Raw genomic sequence first — 22,345 nt, 5'->3', positions numbered from 1 at the left:
AATGGTCACTCTGACAGAGTTCCTCTCTGGAAGGTTCTCCCATCTCTGCAGCACTCCACCAATCAGGCCTTTATGGTAGAGTAGCCTAACAGAAGCCAGTCCTCAGTAGAAGGCACATGACAGCCCACTTGGAGTTTGCCAAAGGGGACCTAAAGGACTCTCAAACCACGAGGAACAAGATTCTCTGGTCTGATGAAACCAAGATTGAACTCTTTGGCCTGAATGCCAAGCGTCATGTCTGGAGGAAACCTAGCACCATCCCTACGGTGAAGCATGGGGGTGGCAGAATCATGCTGTGGGGATGTTTTTCAGCGACAGGGACCGGGAGACAAGTCAGGATTGAGGGAAAGATGAACTGATCAAAGTACAGAGTTTTAACCTTGTTGAAAACCTGCTCCAGAGCACTCAGAACCTCAGACGGGGGTGAAGGTTCACCTTCCAACAGAAAAGCAACCCTAAGCACACAGCCAAGACAATGCAGCAGTGGCTTTGGGACAAGTCTGAGTGGCCCAGCCAGAGCCCGGACTTGAACCCGATCAAACATCTCTGGAGAGACCTGAAAATAGCTGTGCAGGAACACTCCACATCCAACCTGACAGAGCTTGAGAGGGTCTGCAGAGAAGAATGGGAGAAACTCCCCAAATACAGGTGTGCCAAGCTTGTAGCATCATACCCAAGACGACTCGAGGCTGTAATCGCTGCCAAAGGTGCTTCAACAAAGTACTGAGTAAAGGGTCTGCATACTTATGTAAATGTGATTTTCAGTTTTTGCTTTGCCATTATGGGGTATTGTGTGTAGATTGTTAAGGGGAAAAAATATATTTAATCAATTTTAGAATAAGGGTGTAACGTAACAAACTTTGGGAAATGTCAAGGGGTCTGAATACTTCCCTAATAAATCAAACTGTTGATTTAATTTTGGATAAATTATTTGCCTTCTGTAAGTATAAGAAACATTGCCCTGTGCCTTGAAATTTCATTACCAAAATCCCACATTTCTTTGAGATATTTATACATTTCTCTCCCTAATGCCACCTCTCTTTTCCTTTACTGTAACGAGCATCCTTACCCACTGAGCACCGACCAATGGACCCATGGACCTTGAAAAGTAGTTGAAATTTGGTCAGTCCCCCCTGGCCTTGATTTCAACGCACACAGACATCATTTTTTGTTATGGTCCGGTGTTCTTTTTCAACATCCACAGATGTTGATTTTTGGTCCGGTGTTCTTTTTCAACATCCACAGATGTTGATTTTTGGTCCGGTTCAGACCAGCCTTGATTTGGTCAAAACCTAGACCTCCATGATTGGTTCAGATTTGGTCCGGACCAGACCAAATCTAAACCAATCGTAGACGTCTAAGTTTTCACAAGTTTAGAGAACACAGTACAGTAGAGTACAGTAAAGTTAAAAAAAAAGTTGAGTATTGCTGTACTGCTGTATGTACTCTACTGCTCTCTTCTGTACTGTACTCTACTGAGCAATTCAGCCCAGTTTCGTTACCATGGAATTGCCCTATACATTCCATAGCTGGATTACATGTGTGGTAAAAAATATTTGTGAAACTCAGTATCTCATAATGCTGTTAAAGTTGACAAGACAACAACAACTAACCATGACATATTGGGTAAATCTTCAAGGACATAAGGTTACACATCCTACAAAAAAAGTGCTCCTAGAGTGCTGGGAGCATGAACAAGATCTGAATACAAGTTTTGTGTGGATAGGTAATGGCATGAGCCATGGCGACAGAGATGGGACTGTTTGGGAAGGAGTTCAGCCCCTCTGTGGTTCTTCCTGCTATCCCACCTTGGTTGCTCACTAAGTCAATTATAAACCTAGGGTTTCTTGAGAGGGTAAGAGCTGGTGAGGAAGGAGTATATCCAGTAAATATTGTAAGTGAACATTTAAGAACTCAGTACTATGGTGTCTTGAATATATGCACTGATGGGGGCGGGGAGGTCCTCTGGTCAAGAGAGAAAGTGTAATCACAAGACTAAGACTGGGACACACAACAGTATATTGAAATTGGTAGGAAAACATTGACTGGGAAGTGTGATCACTGTCAGGAGGAGATTGAGACAGTGGAACATGTGCTATTTCAGTGCCAGCCATATGGGAGGGAAAGGGAGAGATTGTTATCAGATTTAATGAGTAATGGTGTTGAAGAGCCAAGCATAAGTGAACTGCTGAGAAAATCTTCAGGGGGTGTAAGTAATTATGTATTTCGTTTCGCATTTATACCTTTCCTGTCTGGTCCACACTCCAGTCCAGTTGGTCGTGGTCATACACTTAAAGATGTCCACCAACAGCCATATACAAACCACAGAAGAAGTATCTGGTAAAGTTTTCTTGTTCAGCACGGTAGTCTTTTGCTGTGACACATCGAAGCGTACATGCTGTAGCGGCTTCCGGTTGCAGGAGAAACATTGGAAATGTGTTCTGGTGTTTACACGTTTTCACACAAACAATAAAAATCATGGAAATCCTTGGAGATGAGTTTGGAGATATGACTCACCAGCAGCTCGCGGCTCCTGTCAATACTATAGAGGTAATTATATTGTTGCATTAGCACAATATGATGACTGGGCGAACAGATAAGCGGGAGTGGTGTGCAGTTTGCACATAGCAAAACATGTGTTGTTTTCATTTTCAATGTAACGTTAGCGAGCGCATGTAGTTTTTAGTTAAGTTAGCTAGCTACTTGCCTAGAAACCCGACGTTGAATTGCATTGAGTTCTAAGGCAGAAATCTGCGTTTGAATCAGGAAAGCTCCCTCACGACCTTTACAAGTCAGAATTAAGTGAAAATGCCCGAGATGCCGGTGTTTGGAGGATATATTGGCACGGGTGCTAGGCCCGTGACGATGTCGAGTACCGGCAAACCGTGCCAATATATCCTCCAAACACCGCATTATCACTTTTGTACAACGGGTTACCAACATTCAAATAATGATTGACAGATTTAGATTAAAATAGTTATTTTGATGAATTTGTGGGTACTATTTCATCCTTCCACAAGATATAGTCACGACACAAATCTAGCGTTGCTACCCAAGCCGGCTGGTCGTTCGTGCTAAAGGAATAACAGCAAAGTAGCCGTATTTGTTTAAGCTGTTTTCTAGTGACATTTATTTGGATACATCGATAACAATGAGCGCAATTTTGCCTGGCATCGAAAATGTGCTCACTCGTCACTGGACACTGTTGTTCAGAGAAGCTAGCCAACAACTCAGTTAACACAATCACATCAAACTGAAGCTGGAAAGACTGCAAACTAGATGCCCTTGGGTTAATTTGACCTTTTTTCAATTGACATTTCTTTGTACAGTCGTGGCCAACAATTTTGAGAATGACACATTCATTTTCAAAGGTTGCTGCCTCGGTGTCTTTAGATATTTTTGTCAGATGTTACTATGGACTACGGAAGTATAATTACACGCATTTCATAAGTGTCAAAGGCTTTTATTGACAATTACATGAAGTTGATGCAAAGAGTCAATATTTGCAGTGTCGACCCTTCTTTTTAAAGACCACTGCAATCTGCCCTGGCATGCTATCAATTAACTTCTGGGCCACATCCTGACTTGGCAGCCCATTCTTGCATAATCAATTCTTGGAGTTTGTCTGAATGTGTGTTTTTGTTTGTCCACCCGCCTCTTGAGGATTGACCACAAGTTCAATGGGATTAAAGTCTGGGGAGTTTCCTGGCCATGGACCCAAAATATCGATGTTTTGTTTCCGAGACACTTGGTTATCACTTTTGCCTTATGGCAAGGTGCTCCATCATGCTGGAAAAGGCATTGTTCGTCACTAAACTGTTCCTGGATGGTTGGGAGAAGTTGCTCTCGGAGCATGTACCATTGGTACCATTCTTTATTCATGGCTGTGTTCTTGGGCAAAATTGTGAGTGAGCCCACTCCCTTGGCTGAGAAGAAACCCCACACATGAATGGTCTCTGGATGCTTTACTGTTGGCATGACACAGGACTGATGGTAGCGCTCTCCTTGTCTTCTCCGGACAAGCTTTTTTCCGGATGCCCCAAACAATCGGAAAGGGGATTCAGAGAAAATGACTTTACCTCAGTCCTCAGCAGTCCAATCCCTGTATCTTTTGCGGAATATCAGTCTTTCCCTGATGTTTTTCCTGGAGAGAAGTGGCTTCTTTACTGCCCTTCTTGACACCAGGCCATTCTCCAAAAGTCTTTGCCTCACTGTGCGTGCAGATTAACTCACACCTGCCTGCTGCCATTCCTGAGCAAGCTCTGTACTGTATCCTGCAGCTGAATCAACTTTAGGAGATAGTCCTGGCGCTTGCTGGACTTTCTTGGGTGCCCTGAAGCCTTCTTCACAACAATTGAACCGCTCTCCTTGAAGTTCTTGATGATCCGATTAATGGTTGATTTAGGTGCAGTATTACTGGGAGCAATATCCTTGCCTGTGAATCCCTTTTTGAGCAAAGTAATGATGACGGCATGTGTTTCCTTGCATATAACCATGGTTGACAGAGGAAGAACAATGATTCCAAGCTCCACCCAACTTTTGAAGCTTCCAGTCTATTATTCAAACTTTACCATCATGACAGAGTGATCTCCAGCCTTGTCCTCGTCAACACTCACACCTGTGTTAATGAGAGAATCACTGACATGATGTCAGCTGGTCCTTTTGTGGCAGGGCTGAAATGCAGTGGACATGTTTTTGGGGGATTCAGTTCATTTGCATGGCAAAGAGGTACTTTGCAATTAATTGCAATTCATCTGATCACTCTTCATAACATTTTGGAATATATGCAAATTGCCATCATACAAACTGAGGCAGCAGACTTTGAAGATTAATATTAGTGTCATTCTCAACTTTTGGCCACGACTGTATATATCCATAAAAATGGATGCCAGCTGATTCATGATTTCGGCTGCCTGCCTATCTGTCTCCAGACTCGTTCATTATATGGGACAGCTGGAGATCGAATTTGAATATTGAAACAATGTCGGAGAGACGGACAGCAAGGTTTATACAATTCTCCCCTGTTGAAAACTAAATGTTAGTCTAAAATAATTGTGAGAATGTCTAGATGGTTTTTATAGTGGAGATCAAGTATATAAATTGCTGGGCTGATGCGACAGTGGATTGCGCAGTCAGATGGAACAGATTAAATAGGCATTTTAATGTCAAAGATTTAGCTGGTGATAATTTGTGGAATTAACACCGGCTGGAATGTGGTTTTAGCCAATCAGCATTCCGGATCAATGGGGGGGCCATTGATAAAAATCATATGGGCAGAACCATGTAAACACATGCACAATCTCTAAGTATGCATGCATCTGATGCATGTATTTGTATCTTGTGCGCATGCTTCAGTTGATAAAAAGTTGAATGCGCTACCAGCGCTTTGAAAAGTTTATTATACTTTCCTGTGGCTATATTGTCTCCCATTCCTACTGCCAAAAGGACCAACCATACGGGCAAATGTATTTTTATTATTCAATATTCTGTCTTGTAGAGGTCCTAATAGGAAATTTACCTGATTCAAACTTATTTCTGGGTGCCAGGCTAGCTAGATACTAGCTCTTGATCTTAACTTAGTTCCATTACACATAAATCATTGGACAAAGCATCTTCTGTAAGGGGGATTTTTGTTAAGAGTGGCAATGCTCTATCTGAACACTAACAGTGTATGGATCTGTGCAAAACTGAAAGATGAGGGCCAAACGTTTAGAAAGCTGTATAGTAAGAGATGATTATTGACGTTTTAAAACAGTGTCGGGATTGTAGTTCACATGAGCCAGGCGAAGCTAATGGCTGAAAACTGTAGGGAGAAGGCAGAATGCCGCCTAGGGAGCCAGCTAGGTACCAACTCCTAGCTACATCCTGATGTGTATTATTGTTTCTTTACTTGGATCCCATAGGAAAAATGGAAACTATTGCCAGCTTTTTTGAAGGTAAGGAAGAGTTTTTGCTATTTCTACTATATAGTGGATATAGCTAATGATAGTGAATTCCACATGCACCCGGATAATTGTCTTTCACTTCATTCTTCACTTTTACTGTCTCTTTGCCATCTCTAGTCCCTCTATTAATGTCTGATATTTCAGGTGAAAGGTCTGGTGAAACAGCACATTGACTCCTTCAACTACTTCATCAATGTGGAGGTAAAGCAACAGTTTCATCACTTGGTGTAACATATGGATAGAAATATAATGTATAGAATGGCCACATGAAAAAAACATATCAGCAGTTTACGCTGGGCTGAACCAGAATCTGGGCTTACAGAAGACATTGATACGGTGAATCTCCTTTAAGCCCAGGAAGTAGCCATTCAATTTGTCAAGCTTAATGTCAAAATACGTTCGTTACTCACAAAATACAGATTTTCGATTAGCAACTATAGTCACTTACTGCGGTCACGGTCGGTATGTACTTCCAAAAAAGGTCTAAATGAAAGGTTACATGCAACTGAAAAAATGCCTCTTCGGCACCTCTGTAGTGAGCTGGAGACTCATGACCTGTGCATGATAGTAAGGTTACACTGCCAATGTCAATTGCTCACGTCCCAAGGATCCCCAATAGCACAAACCTTAGTGCTATGCACATGTTTTAAGTCTTCAACAGCTTGGAGGTGCCGAGGAGGCATTTTTTTCAGCTGCATGTAACTTTGTATTTAGATCTTTTTTGGAAGTACACACTGGCTGTGACTGCAGTAAACGACTATAGTTGCTAATCAAAACTCCATAATTGGTGAGTAACGAACATATTTTGACATTAAGCTTGAAAAGCTGGTGAATGGCTGTTTCCTGGGCTTAAAGGAGTTTTGCCATATCAGAGTCTCTTGTAAGGCCAGATTCTGGTTCAAGGCCTACTTCCATATGGCATTATTTTGCACGTGTATTGTGTAGCTAGCTACCCAAGCTATGTCTAAATTTGAGCCTTTGTGTGGTTTATTACAGATAAAGAAGATAATGAAAGCAAATGAAAAGATCACAAGTGATGCTGATCCCATGTGGTACCTAAAGTAAGCTGCTGGTCCTACTCCCTATACATGCCATCCAACAACAACAAACATTGGTGGGAATGCGATGTTGCTGGTTCAAAGCCTTCTTAGACCAGCAACTTTTTACTTACAAGGCAGACACGCAACAAGCAGTCAAGACTATTTTTTTTAAGAATGTGCTTACTTAAAATCCATGGCAAACTACACTATCATTTCTAAAACTAAAATAACACCAACGTCCCATTTCCAGGTACCTCAATATATACGTTGGCATGCCTGATGTTGAAGAGAGCTTCAATGTAACCAGACCAGTGTCTCCACACGAGGTGAATCTAGTCTGTTTCCCCTTCCCCGCAAAAATATCACAAACCATTGCATTATAGTGTCACACAGTTGAATAGTCTCTGTGCTTAACTAGGAGGACATTACAATATATACATATTGGGTCTTCCTCAACCCACGGCTGAATTTTAGCACACATTTGTGAATACAACTCATTGAAGCCACATTGTATCCACCAGTGTCGTCTCAGGGACATGACTTACTCTGCACCCATCACAGTGGACATCGAGTACACCCGTGGCAGTCAGAGAATCATCCGCAATGCTCTGCCCATCGGAAGGTACTGCTCTCTCCCTCTCTGCAAGCCCTCTCTTTATCACACTATTGGGAAGGTACTAACCAGTTCTTACCTCACTGAAGTTCAGTGCTTTGGCAGTACATGTTTAACTTCCTATAGAATATGTATTGTTTGCACCACTCTCTCTGAGATTTTCCTACTAACAGTGTGTTGAACTATATTCTACCCAGGATGCCCATCATGCTGCGCAGCTCTAACTGTGTCCTTACGGGGAAGACGTCCATGGAGTACTCCAAACTCAACGAGTGCCCTCTGGACCCAGGTAAGCAACACCTAGCTGAACACCTTTGCATGGGCAGGGGGGGCACTCTTCTCCTGGAGGGCCACCTGCAGTATGTGAAGACTTGTTCCAGCCCAGCACTGATTCAAGTAATCAACTAGTGACGATTTTCAATTTAGACCACGTTAGTCTAACCAGGTGTGTTAGAGCTGGGATAGATCAAAAACATGCACACGGTGTCCTTGTAGGACCAGAATTGCCCATCCCAAGAATGATTGCTGTAGTGCCGAGCATCAGAATGCAAAGGTGTGAATTTGTGTCCTTGTCTCTACATCCATAGGTGGCTATTTCATTGTCAAAGGTCAGGAGAAGGTCATTCTGATCCAGGAGCAGCTGTCAAAGAACCGCATCATTGTGGAACAGGACAGGAAGGGGGCAGTAGGAGCCTCTGTGACCAGGTGATGTCACTCGTATTTAGAATGACTCGACCCGATTGTTAGCCTCCCTACTTAGGCTCCAGCTGCAGTTGGTGGAAACACTTTGCTCTTGTTGGTATTTTCATACTGTTAGGTTCTAATTATTAGAGTAACAACTCGACAGACACTATGAAAGCTTAAACCAAGTTTATTCATCCCAAAGGGTCAAACGGCTGTACAGATGACGACGTGTTCACACAAGCACTGATATTTAACCCTTTCTCCTCTGCTGAGTCTCCTCCTACACATCTGAACAGCCAATGCATCTCTGTTGCTAGACAGAACCTTAGTGATATCTGTTCTTCCTCACTTCATCTGACCTGACCTCTGCCCCAAAGTGCTCACTCCTCCCCAACTCACGGCTGTCATGGTGACTGGTACGAGACTGTGTCTCTTCTCCCAGAGGATCCCTCCCAAAGGATACCTGATGGCTTACAATAACATATCCTGACATAATGTAAACATTATACATGACCCTCTCTCCCTCAGTGACATGAATAAGTATATTTCATATTCTCAGAACCCAACAATGCCTACTTTCTTTCAGGATTGATGCAGTTTATTGTTTTCTCATGTATTGCTTACTTGAGTGCTTTATCATTGTAAGACTGTATACTCTGTATCCGCATGTGTTTATCCAACCCTCAGTTCACTAACCATCATTCTCCACTCATGCTTTGTCATGAGGTTACAGTTCCACCCATGAGAAGAAGAGCAGGACCAATATGATCGTTAAGCAGGGACGCTTCTACCTAAGACACAACGCACTGTCAGAGGATGCCCCCATTGCCATTATATTCAAGGTAAGAATTTCAAGTCCACATGGTGGCGCTGTTCGACTACAGAATATGACTACAGTCTGACTACAGAATACAGATAATGCCAGCCTCTGCCACCTCTCTAACCTGTTCGGCGTTGTTGTTCAATGTGTTGGTAGTGGAACCCACTTGTGCTACCAATTAACAACTAATTAGCTGATATGAAATTAGCTAATCTACTATCAAAATGAGTTTATGGACATGCTGCAGCCATTAGCTCTGTGTAACAATTGCTTCTAATTTGAGTTCAAAATTAGATTTGCTTCATTCAAGCAACAGCAGAACACAATTTTACTGAAATGTTTGTGTGATAACATTTGATTTTATGACCCAACAAGATTATTTGTCACCTGTGCCGAATACAACAGGTAGTGAAATGCTTACTTACAAGCCCTTAACCAACAATGCAGTTCTAAGAAAAACCATAAAGAATACAGAAAATAACAAATAATTAAAGAGCAGCGGTAATAACAATAGTGGAATTATATACAGGGGGTACCGGTACAGAGTCAATGTGCGGAGGCAGGGGGTGTCTGTAATTATGTACATGTAGGTAGAGTTATTAAAGTGGATGACAGAGTAGCAGCAGCGTGTGTGTGTGTGTGGGGGGGGGGGGGGCAGCAATGCAAATAGTCTGGGTATCCATTTGATTAGCTGTTCAGGAGTCTTATGGCTTGGAGGTAGAAGCTGTTTAGAAGCCTCTTGGACCAGGACTTGGCGCTCCAGTACCACTTGCTGTGCAGTAGCAGAGTGAACAGTCTATGACTAGGGTGGCTGGAATCTTTGACGATTTTTAGGGCCTTCCTCTGACATTGCCTGGTATAGAGGTCCTGGATGGCAGGAAGCTTGGCCCTGGTGATGTACGCACTACCCTCTGTAGTGCCTTGTGGTCAGAGGCTGAGCAGTTGCCATACCAGGCAGTGATGCAACCCATCAGGATGCTCTCGGTGGTGTAAAACTTTTGAGGCTCTGAGGACCCATGTCAAGTCTTTTCAGTCTCCCGAGGGGAATAGGTTTTTTCGTGCCCTCTTCACAACTGTCTTGGTGTACTTGCACCATGACAGTTTGTTGGTGATGTGAACGCCAAGGAACTTTAAATCTAATTTATTTATATATACAGAAACCCAGCCTAAAACCCCAAACAGCAAGCAATGCAGGTGTAGAAGAACGGTGGCTCGGAAAAACTCCCTAGAAAGGCCAGAACCTAGGAAGAAACCTAGAGAGGAACCAGGCTATGAGGGGTGGCCAGTCCTCTTCTGGCTGTGCCGGGTGGAGATTATAACAGAACATGGCCAAGATGTTCAAATGTTCATAGATGACCAGCAGGGTCAAATAATAATAATCACAGTGCTTGTCGAGGGTGCAACAGGTCAGCACCTCAGGAGTAAATGTCAGTTGGCTTTTCATAGCCGAGCATTCAGAGTATCTCTACTGCTCCTGCTGTCTCTAGAAAGTTGAAAACAGCAGGTCTGGGACAGGTAGCACGTCCGGTGAACAGGTCAGGGTTCCATAGCTGCAGGCAGATCAGTTGAAACTGGAGCAGCAGCACGGCCAGGTGGACTGGGGACAGCAATGAGTCAGAGAGGGAGCCTGTCTGTCAAAATACTCCAGATATAACCGACTAACCCTAGCCCCCCCTTCCGAAACTGAAGGCTGTGACACGGGGGGTTGGGAGACACTGTGGCCCCATCCGATGTAACCTCCGGACAGGGCCAAACAGGCAGGATATAACCCCACCCACTTTGCCAAAGCACACCCCCCACACCACAAGAGGGATATCTTCATCCATCAACTTACCATCCTGAGTCAAGGCCAAGTATAGCCCACAAAGATCTCCACCATGGCACAACCCGGGGGGGGGGGCGCCAACCCAGACAGGAAGATCACCCCCTTAAAGAAGGCATGGAAGGGCACCAGTAAGCCAGTGACTCAGCCCCTGTAATAGGGTTAGAGGCAGAGAATCCTAGTGGAGAGAGGGGAACCGGCCAGGCAGAGACAGCAAAGCGGTTCGTTGCTCCAGTGCCTTTCCGTTCACCTTCACACTCCTGGGCCAGACTACACTCAATCATAGGATCTACTGAAGAGATGAGTCTTCAATAAAGACTTAAAAGTTGAGACCGAGTCTGCGTCTCTCACACGGGTCGGCAGACCATTCCATAAAAATGGAGCTCTATAGGAGAAAGCACTGCCTCCAGCTGTTTGCTTAGAAATTCTAGGGACAATTAGGAGGCCTGCGTCTTGTGACCATAGCGTACGTGTAGGTATGTACGGCAGGACCGGAAAGATGGGTAGGAGCAAGCCCGTGTAATGCTTTGTAGGTTAGCAGTAAAACATTGAAATCAGCCCTTGCCTTAACAGGAAGCCAGTGTAGAGAGGCTAGCACTGGAGAAATATGATCAGTTTTGTTTTCTTCTAGTCAAGATTCTAGCAGCCGTGTTTAGAACTAACTGAAGTTTATTTAGTGCTGTAGCCGGAGAGTAGAGCATTGCAATAGTCTAACCTAGAAGTGACAAAAGCCTGGATACATTTTTCTGCATCATTTTTGGACAGAAAGTTTCAGATTTTTGCGATGTTACGTAGATGGAAAAAGGCTGTCCTTGAAACAGTCTTGATATGTTCGTCAAAAGGCAGATCAGGGTCCAGAGTAACGCCGAGCTCCTTCACAGTTTTATTTGAGACTACTGTACAACCATCAAGATTAATTGTCAGATTCAACAGAAGATCTGTTTCTTGAGACCGAGAACAAGCATCTCTGTTTTGTCCAAGTTTAAAAGTAGAACATTTGCAGCCATCCACTTCCTTATGTCTGAAACACAGGCTTCCAGCGAGGGCAATTTTGGGGCTTCACAACGTTTCACCGAAATGTACAGCTATCTGTGTGTCATCCGCATAGCAGTTAACATTATGTTAACATTATGTTTCCAAATGACATCACCAAGAGGTTGTGTGTGTGTGTGTATACGTGTGTGTGTGTATATATATATATATATATATATATATATATATATACACATATATATATATATATATATACACATATATATATATATATATATACACATAAATATATACACATAAATATATATATATACACATAAATAATGTGTGTGTGAAAACAATAGTGGTCCTAAAATGGAACCTTGAGGAACACTGAAATTCACAGTTGATTTGTCAGAGGACAAACCATCTACAGAGACAAACTGATATCTTTCCCAACAGATAAGATCTAAACCAGGCCAGAACTTGTCCATGTAGACCCATTTGGGTTTCCAATCTCTCCAAAAGAATGTGATGATCGATGGCATCAAAAGCAGCACTAAGGTCTAGGAGCACGAGGACAGATGCAGAGCCTCGGTCTGACGCCATTAAAAGGTCATTACCACCTTCACAAGTGCAGTCTCAGTGCTATGATGGGGTCTACAACCAGACTGAAGCGTTTCGTATACATTGTTTGTCTCCAGGAAGGCAGTGAGTTGCTGCGCAACATCTTTTTCCCAAAAAATTCAGAGGAATGGGAGATTCGATATAGGCCGATAGATTTTTATATTTTCTGGGTCAAGGTTTGGCTTTTTCAAGAGAGGCTTTATTACTGCCACTTTTAGTGAGTTTGGTACACATCCGGTGGATAGAGAGCCATTTATTATGTTCAACATAGGAGGGCCAAGCACAGGAAGCAGCTCTTTCAGTAGTTTAGTTGGAATAGGGTCCAGTATGCAGCTTGAAGGTTTAGAGGCAATGATTATTTTCATCATTGTGTCAAGAGATATAGTACTAAAACACTTGAGTGTCTCCCTTGATCCTAGGTCCTGGCAGAGTTGTGCAGACTCAGGACAACTGAGCTTTGGAGGAATACGCAGATTTAAAGAGGAGTCTGTAATTTGCTTTCTAATGATCATGATCTTTTCCTCAAAGAAGTTCATGAATTTATCACTGCTGAAGTGAAAGCCATCGTCTCTTGGGGAATGCTGCTTTTTATTTAGCTTTGCGACCGTATCAAAAATACAAATACAGCCCCGTCGATGAGAATGGGGTCGTGCTTGCTAGGTCCTCCTTTTCCTATAGTCCACAATCATCTCCTTTGTCCTGATTGCGTTGAGAGAGAGGTTGTTGTCCTTGCACCACACGGTCAGGTCTCTGACCTCCCTATAGGCCACATATGTCAGAGTCAAGGCCCGCGGGCCACATCCGGCCCGCAAGAAGGTTTTTTACGGCCCCTGGGATGATCTTGATTTATTATTAGAACCGGCCCGCAGCAAGCCGGCAGCCCGCAGATCTTTTACACGCACCAATACTACATTTCCCACAATGCAAAGGTGACGCACCGAGCAGTAGGCTGCTTCATTTCAATATTTATTGGCACAGCAGTCGTCAGCATCACAGTAAAATTAACTTTCAGATACCCATCAAAAATGGCAAAACGGAAGGTGGATACTGAGAACCGGGGGTTTCAAACAAGGTGGGAGTCGGAGTATATGTTCACGAAGGTAGCTGGAAAACCTGTGTGTCTTCTGTGTGGAGAAAGTGTGGCGGTACTGAAAGAGTATAATCTGAGACGACATTATGAAACGAAACACGCGGACAAAAACAAGAATATGGACATGGAACAAAGGCTACAAAAGGCAGAGGAATTAAAACGAGGCCTCAAATCTCGACAGGCTCTGTTCAAAAAAGCCAAATCACAAGGCCAGGCTGCTGTCAAGGCCAGTTTTATTTTGGCAGAAGAGATCGCTAAATCAGCCCGGCCATTTACGGAGGGGGATTTCATCAAAAACTGCATGATTAAAGTTTGTGACGAAGTTTGCCCAGAAAAAAGGCAACTCTTTTTAAATGTGAGTCTGAGCAGAAACACCATTGCCGAGAGAGTAGACCAGTTGTCCATCAATCTAAAAGAGCAGCTTGTGAAAAAGGGAAAAGATTTTATTGCATATTCCTTGGCTGTGGATGAGAGCACCGACATTTCTGACATTGCCCAGTTGTCAATTTTCATCCGCGGAGTGGACTCCAACCTAAGCGTGACAGAGGAGTTTTTGGCTTTACGTCCTATGCATGGCACAACTACGGGGCATGATTTGTATGAAGAGGTGTCAAGATGTGTAAATGAGATGGAGCTGCCTTGGGAAAAACTCGTGGGTTTGACAACCGACGGAGCACCTGCGATGTGTGGACACAGGAGCGGACTGGTGGCGAAGATACGGGAAAAGATGCAAGAGGAAAACGCGACAGGTGAGCTGACAGCTTATCATTGTATCATACACCAGGAAGCGTTGTGCGGTAAAGCCTTGAAAATGGAGCATGTAATGAGCATCATCACGCGCACAGTTAACTTTATCAGAGCCAAAGGTTTGAATCACCGCCAGTTCAAGGCATTTCTGACGGAGTTAGAAACGGAGCATGGTGATTTGCCTTATCACACAGAGGTGCGATGGCTAAGCCAGGGAAAGGTGCTTCAAAGATGTTTCGAGCTTCGTGAGGAGATTTGTCTGTTCTTGGACAGCAAAGGGAAAGACACAACACAACTCCGAGACGAAATGTTTCTGTGTGAAATGGCTTTTCTGTGTGACATTACGAGTCATCTGAATGCAATAAACTTGCAGCTGCAGGGTCGGGATCGTGTCATCTCTGATATGTACAGTACAGTGAAGGCATTTAAAACCAAACTGACTCTGTGGGAGACGCAGATGCGGAAAGAAAATTTGAGCCACTTTCCCAGCTGCCAGACCATGAAAGAGAAGCTCTCTACCAGTGCGTTCCCGAGCACACAGTTGGCTGATAAAATAGGTATGCTTGCCGCTGACTTTCGACGCCGATTTGCTGACTTTGAAGCACAAAAAAGCAGGTTGGAACTGCTCGGTAACCCATTTGCTGTTGACGTGGAAAGCTCACCACCAAACCTCCAAATGGAGTTGATTGACCTCCAATGCAATGATGCACTGAGGGCAAAATATGCGGCAGTGGGTGCTGCGGAGTTCGCCCGTTTCCTCCCCGGCACAATGCCCCAGCTGCGCATCCAGGCTGCTCAAACGTTGTCTATGTTTGGCAGCACATACCTGTGTGAACAACTGTTTTCTTTGATGAACCTGAACAAAGCATCACACAGAAGTCGACTTACTGCTGAACACCTCCACTCAATTCTGAGGATTTCTTCAGCTCAGAGCCTTACCCCGAACATTGATGAACTTGTGGAAAAGATGGGACACCACCAAGTATCACCCTCAACCTCAAACAAGTGAACATTACTGTGCAATCACATATTTAGAGTTTTTACTCAGTTCAAGTTTAAAAGTTAAAATTTAATATTTGTTTTCACTGCATGTTACTTCTCCTTAAACAAAGTGTTGTTTTTGATTAATAGATTTTTGCACTTTATTTTTTTGTATTTCAATCCAATTATATTTTAAAAATATTTCAGTTGAGTGGATGATAGAAAATTGCTATTATTGTTTTTTCTTTGAAGTAAATTTAGCCCACTTTTGCTAAAATAGAAAATATAGTCTACTGATGGTGCCTTGAATACCGGTTTCTTTCATTTAATGTTCATGTTATGGGGATATTTATATAAAGGAAATTTGTCTTTTGTGTCTGTTGAAAATTAAAGATTACTGACAGAGCCATAAGAAAATATTGCTTTATTTATCTGATCATATTGTAATATATTTGTTAGGTTTTCAGTAGGTTCAATTAGGTTCACTAGACTATATGCGTCATTTAAAAATTTTTCAATGAACATTCGAACAGTCCGGCCCTCGTCTTGTAGCTGATTTTTTTATTTGGCCCTCCGTCCATTTGACTTTGACACCCCTGCTATAGGCTGTCTCATTGTTTGTTGTCTGTGATCAGGCCTACCACTGTTGTCATCAGCAAACTTAATGATAGTGTTGGAGTCTTGTCTGTTTGTGCAATGATGAGTGAACGGGATGGGACTGAGCACACACACCTGAGGGGCCCCCGTGTTGAGGATCAGCGTGGCAGATGTTTTTTTACCTACCCATACCACCTGGGGGCGGCCCGTCAAGAAGTCCAGGATCCAGTTGCAGAGGGAGGTGTTTAGTCCCAGGGTCCTTAGCTTCTTGATCAGCTTTGAGGGCACTATGGTGTTGAATGCTGAGCTGGAGTCAATGAATTGCATTCTGACATAGGTGTTCCTTTTGTCCAGATGGGAAAGGGCAGTGTGGAGTGCAATAGAGATTGCATTAGATCTGTTGGTGCAGTATGCACATTGGAGTGGGCCTAGGGTTTCTGGGATAATGATGTTGATGTGAGTCTTTCAAAGCATTTCATGGCTACAACTGTGAGTGCTTTGGGTCAGTAGTCATTTAGGCAGGTTACCTTAGTGTTCTTGGGCATAGGGCCTATGGTGGTCTGCTTGAAACCTGTTGGTATTACAAACTCCGACAGGGAGAGGTTGAAAACGTTGGTGAAGACACTTGCCAGTTGGTCAGCGCATGCTCGGTGTGCACGTAGTCTGTAATAGTTTGCAAGCCCTGCCACATCAGACGAGCGTCAGTGCCGGTGTAGTACGATTCGATCTTATTCCTGTATTGACGATTTGCCTGTTTGATGGTTCGTGGGGAATATCCGGATTTCTTATAAGCTTCCGGGTTAGAGTCCTGCTCCTTGAAAGCGGCAGCTCTACCCTTTAGCTCAGTGTGAATATTGCCTGTAATCCATGGCTTCTGGTTTGGGTATGTACGTACAGTCACTGTGGGGACTGTACATACATTTAAAGTTGTCCCAGCTTTCAGTCTTCCAGTCTTACAGATTTGGACATCTGACACTCAATAAGGTCCATATCCGTGACTCCAGATTAAAATGTCTCTATTAACCTGTTGGCAGCAGTGTCATCAATGAGTTTCCCCTTGGACAGCCCACTCCAAACAACATGTCCAATGTGGCAGTGTAGCATTTTGAGTTTGTCTTTTCACCAGTGTGGCGTGTTGGCCTTGCTGGTTTGTTTCTCCTGCCCTCATGCATCCTGAGTGAATTCCTCCTGGCCCTCGTTGCTTTCTGCAACGCTGCCGACCAGCATGGTCCAAGATGCATTGTGGGCCAACCAGCCCCAATCCCACAGCTCCTCATTAGCATAAGCAAAAATCAGAACCTTGTGACTTCTGCCTCATCTCTTTGCTTGTCTGTACTTGTCCCTTTATCTCCTCCATCTTCCAGCCACTCCTCTTTTCTTCTCCCATCCTCTTTAAGTCCTTTATACCTCTTTCTCTTCCACTTCATCATTCTTTCACTTGTACCTCTCCACCATATGCCCTCCTTCAAATTACCCCAACCCTCCATACTTCCCTGATACCTCTGTCATCCACCTCAATCCTCACCCTTAAACCTCTACCTCCTCCTATTCTGCCCTCATACCTTCCCTCCATCCCTTCCCTCCCACATTTAATCTCCTTTATATCAAACCCTCTAATAATAGAATGTCCTCCTGTACCTCAACCCCCTCTATCCTCCTCACACAGGCTATGGGTGTGGAGAGTGACCAGGAGATAGTGCAGATGATTGGGACAGAGGAGCACGTCATGGCTAACTTCTCCCCCAGCCTGGAAGAGTGCCAGAAAGCCCAGATCTTCACTGAGATACAGGTACATGATTCCCTCTCTTCCTTCTCTGGAACCTGCTTCAGTCTGGTGAACCTATGTCAGAGGTTTCTAAATCACACTGGCCTGGGAGGAACAGGTGATACATGTAACTTAAGTTGTTAGCATGTTGTGATGCCCAAACCAACTCAACAAAACTTTAAATCAATCCATTTTTCAAGTTACTTTGAGATGATTTTGGAATTAATTACATGTTTAGCATTGTTATTTGGGGTACATTGACAAAGTTAAGTTGGTGACAGTGGTTAGGTAAATAAACCCAAAGCATGGATTGCAGTCTCTCCTTTGTCCTGTTCTTTCAAAGAAAGGAAAAGTAATTTTGTGATTTGAGTGAACTCTGACAACCAGTGAATGCATGGCTTTACTATGCCTTTTCCCCTGACCATTTGACCTGATTATATTGTCTAAGGAGTAGGACTTGACTGTTTCAAATACCCAGATTTTAACAGCTCTCAATAGAATGTGTTGATGTCTTGAGTTTGGGACACAGCCTTTGTAATGCCTAGCAATTAAAGAATATTCCGCCTCATCAAGTCATTACTTAATAGGCCAACATGTCCTCTTTGACATGTGTTGTTGAATGCAGTGGACCAATTTGTCTGAAATTAACACCCTTGTCTAGCAGGAGGAACCAGCAATGCATTGATGAGGGCCATATTAGCATTCTAGCAATGGCCTTTGGACTAGATTTGAATGCATGTTTTTCATGTCTTTTCAGTGTTATTATACCTCTGATGCGCGATACGTCAAGCTAAGCCTCAGTAGATCTATAAAATAGATATTAGCCCAGGGGTGGGCAAACCTGTTGGATCCAGAGTCACATTGAAACTTTGAAATTCAACAGAGAGCCATGCACATTTTACCCATGTTTTTACACATGAACATAAACTGTGATTCTGTTCTGAGTGACCTCCTTTGCCATTATGGTAGCATAATACACAGGTCAGGATGGCATGCCTCTTCACTGGTGTCCTCAGTAGCCAATAGTTATAGCCTGCAGGGTGGGTGGTCTGGAGGATGCGCTCAGTCTCACTGACCTCTGACCTTCTCTCTAGAGCATGACACAGAAGATCACTGACACAGGTGTGATAGTTGTGTGGGGGCATAAGGGCTGACTCGTATCCGGTTGTGGATTCACTTGACCCGTTACAACTCTGACCCCTCAGTGTTCATTTGGGTCCTTTTCTTCTCCACACAATGAATGTGCATGTCACACATTTTTCATCACTTTGGAATTACGTCTCCAGTTATTTTTAAGTTTGTCTCTTTTGATCTGAGATAGTTTTTTTATTAATGGTGTGCAGTTAAAGATGTTGTATTCTCATCCCTCTGTGTTCCCTAGGCTCTGAAATACATTGGGAATAAGGTGCGGAGACAGCGCATGTGGGGAGGGCCCAAGAAGACCAAGATGGAGGAGGCCAGAGAGCTGTTGGCTTCCCTCATCCTCACTCATGTACCTGTAAGTGCTGTCAGATTGACCACACCAAAAAACGCTCTCTGGCCTGGGATTTACTATGGAAAGATCAGTAGTATCAGGTGTTGATAGGGTTAAAGCACTATGCTCACCATACCATAAGATGATTTAGTTTTCACCTGTACCCTTATCTAGTCTTTATTAATATGGCTATGAGTGGACACATTTGTAAGGTACACACTTGTGTTAACATGATTCAGTGACTTTACTACCAGGGTTGGGGTCAATTCAGGAAGTGAACTAAAGTTCAAATTCCAGTTTTCCTCAATTCTCTGAGAATAAACTACAATTTCAGTTTACTCCCTGGATTGACATAGAAATGGGATCGACTCAAACTCTGTTTTCTATTCCACCTCCAGGTGAAGGAGTTTAACTTCCGGGCCAAGTGTATCTACCTAGCGGTGATGGTGCGCAGGGTGATCCTAGCCCAAGGAGAGAACAAGGTGGATGACAGAGACTACTATGGCAACAAGCGCCTGGAGTTGGCTGGACAGGTGAATGAATACCTCTCGGTATCCTCTACTGTAGCTCCATCTGAAGCACCAGTGTCTGTTGGTCTCTATCTTAATATAACCTCTGTCCTCCTGACCCCTTACGCTACATTGAATGTCCCATGGAATAATCACAAGTACGCTAAATAGAACTCCTGTGACCTTCTGTTTTTAGTTTACACCCTCCGTTAGTGGTCTCCAGCACATTGTCTGTGCGAACAGTCCTATGGTGACTTACTCTATCACATCGGGAGGCGCAGAGTTACCTGAGTACATTTGCCTGTGCAGACTTCCTTTACAACATTTGCCTGCACAGCCTTCCTCCAGCACAGTGGCCTACAGTATGCAGCTCCACAGTAAGCAGAGCCTTCTCTGGGTCTGTCTACACAGTAGGACTCCCTCACGCTGCTCTGTAATTAAATGAAAGATGAGTTGCAGCATTTATTACTAATGGATTAAAGGGTAGGTTGTGTGACTGTTGTACAGGCCCAGCAGCATGAGCCTCTTTTGCGTACGATGATGCTAGTTTCTTTGTATAGAACTATGCACCTTTTAGATGTATTTTTACATACAAACTTTGTCTCCGAACTCTGAATCAAATAGCCTTTCTGTCACTGATAGAACGTTTATTTTGATTTGCTATGTTTTACAATTATCAAGTCCCATTCGTAGCCTGATTTTTAGATGTGTCCATGTAAACAGGATTATTAGGGAATTCTTTCTTCTTGCAAAGCAAAAGTTTTACTCAAACTATTATATTAATCTGAGTATTCGCAATAATCATATTATTGTGTGCATGTACTGTGTCCAGAGTCTCTTCATCCCACAGAGGTTTTAATCCTTTCTTCCTCCCCAGTCAAAACAATTCTCTATATGCAGTGCTTCGTACTTCTCTGAGAACTGATCCCAGGCCTGTGCTAATCGATACGGACTCTAATCCAGTCTCCCCTTGCCCTGATCTTTCACCTGTCTGTCACCCCTCTCCCTCTATTAATTCCCACTTTGTTTTTGCCTGTTTTGTTTTCTTCCTCATCCCTCTCCGCCTCGCTCTGTATTCCCGCCTCGGCTGGCGTTGTCAGGGGGGAGAGATACGCAGCAGCAGCACCAAAATCCCAGGGCCGAGGAAGCGGAGGCATTTTTCCGAGCCTTGACAAAGGAATGGCCGCCTTGACTGGAGCGATTGAGCTAATCCTACAGGCCCCGGCTCTGATAATGTAATTACGGCTGTCTTAAGGCCTTTAATTTCCCCCCACCCGACCTTCTGTGAGGGGGGCGCAGGGGCTCTTTTCAATAGAGAGCTTAAGTACTCACAACGCCCAGCAATCTCTCCTCTCTCCAATTATGATTCCCTGACATTCAGCTAATTGGCCCAGCTGTGCGACAGAAGCTGTTTTTCTTTATTATACATTTTGCCAGGACTGCTTGTTTGTTTTGATGTATGCAAATTTGTTGGGGGTTGAGAGAGTGAGAGAGGTGCCCCACTAAAGGCCTTACTGAGGAGAGAGACCTGGGAGAGAGGCCAAGTCAGGCTTATCTCAGGGTTGGCACACCTGGTTATTAAATCTGTCTCCCAGGACCTGGTCATTGTCTCTGAGCTGATAGCGGAGAGGAACAGAACAGCTGTGAGCAGAAGCCAGGAGAACAGAGGGTTTGCCTTGTCTGTGTCTCCAGGGGATACGACTAGCTCTCCGAGTATTGTTATTTCACGTCTAGTTATTTGCATCAGAGACTCGATGTTTCCACTGTGTCAGTTTTGCCTTTTAGATCACAGTGACTTTTATGGATGGAGGACCTGATCTTAGATCAGCACTCCTACTCTGAGACACTTAAAACGTATTGTTCTGACTGTACTACTGACAATCTCTCGCCCCACCTGGCTAGCTGCTGTCTCTGCTGTTTGAGGATCTCTTTAAGAAGTTCAACTCTGAGCTGAAGAAGATCTCAGACCAGATCATCCCCAAGCAGCGGGCGGCACAGTTTGACATTGTCAAACACATGCGCCAGGACCAGATCACCAACGGCATGGTCAACGCTATCTCCACCGTGAGTGCTGCTCTCCGCCCCATTTCAAGCTCTGGTCCTTTATGCCAGACAGTGCATAGGTATCCATACGGATTGACGTATGTCAAAAGGGCATTCTAGGTTGTCAGGTTTTTTTGCATCCAATTTTGAATGTAATGTTTCTGTACATTACACGAGTGTGAGGTTGGTCTTCTATTCTTTCAATTTTGTAAATATCATGAAGATATTGTGTAAAAGCTGATGCCACAGTGAATTGCAGTTAGGGACATCAATCAATATAAGGTGTTTATTTTTAAAGCCATTTTAACATCAGCAGTGTTGTCACACATGCTAAATATGTTTATTGCTCCAAGCAGTTGACCTGTCTCTCTCTCTCTGTGCCCCCCAGGGGAACTGGTCCCTGAAGAGGTTTAAGATGGACCGTCAGGGTGTGACCCAGGTGCTGTCCCGTCTCTCCTTCATCTCTGCTCTGGGCATGATGACCAGGATCTCCTCCCAGTTTGAGAAGACCAGGAAGGTCAGCGGACCCCGCTCCCTGCAGCCCTCCCAGTGGGGCATGCTGTGCCCCTCTGACACCCCTGAGGGAGAGGTGAGTCAGAGGGATACACAGACAGAC

The 22,345-nt window shown here is 43.9% G+C and overlaps 1 protein-coding gene across 1 annotated transcript in view; it reads left to right on the top strand.

Moving 5' to 3' along the window:
- The first annotated feature begins 2,360 nt into the window (after nucleotides 1-2,360).
- LOC139373814 (polymerase (RNA) III (DNA directed) polypeptide B) overlaps nucleotides 2,361-22,345 on the top strand; it is a 51,263-nt gene continuing 31,278 nt past the window's right edge. Inside the window, exons 1-14 of the mRNA XM_071114838.1 lie at nucleotides 2,361-2,550; nucleotides 5,904-5,936; nucleotides 6,090-6,146; nucleotides 6,942-7,006; nucleotides 7,236-7,311; nucleotides 7,507-7,607; nucleotides 7,796-7,887; nucleotides 8,186-8,303; nucleotides 9,016-9,124; nucleotides 17,605-17,727; nucleotides 19,085-19,201; nucleotides 19,576-19,710; nucleotides 21,589-21,750; nucleotides 22,118-22,318. Of these exons, the coding sequence (XP_070970939.1) occupies nucleotides 2,479-2,550; nucleotides 5,904-5,936; nucleotides 6,090-6,146; nucleotides 6,942-7,006; nucleotides 7,236-7,311; nucleotides 7,507-7,607; nucleotides 7,796-7,887; nucleotides 8,186-8,303; nucleotides 9,016-9,124; nucleotides 17,605-17,727; nucleotides 19,085-19,201; nucleotides 19,576-19,710; nucleotides 21,589-21,750; nucleotides 22,118-22,318 (1,461 nt within the window). The 5' untranslated portion in view covers nucleotides 2,361-2,478. The remainder of the gene's footprint in view (nucleotides 2,551-5,903; nucleotides 5,937-6,089; nucleotides 6,147-6,941; nucleotides 7,007-7,235; nucleotides 7,312-7,506; nucleotides 7,608-7,795; nucleotides 7,888-8,185; nucleotides 8,304-9,015; nucleotides 9,125-17,604; nucleotides 17,728-19,084; nucleotides 19,202-19,575; nucleotides 19,711-21,588; nucleotides 21,751-22,117; nucleotides 22,319-22,345) is intronic.

This window comes from Oncorhynchus clarkii, chromosome 2, assembly GCF_045791955.1.
Source record: "Oncorhynchus clarkii lewisi isolate Uvic-CL-2024 chromosome 2, UVic_Ocla_1.0, whole genome shotgun sequence".
Taxonomy (NCBI): domain Eukaryota; kingdom Metazoa; phylum Chordata; class Actinopteri; order Salmoniformes; family Salmonidae; genus Oncorhynchus; species Oncorhynchus clarkii.
This window is presented reverse-complemented; position numbering and strand designations above follow the sequence as displayed.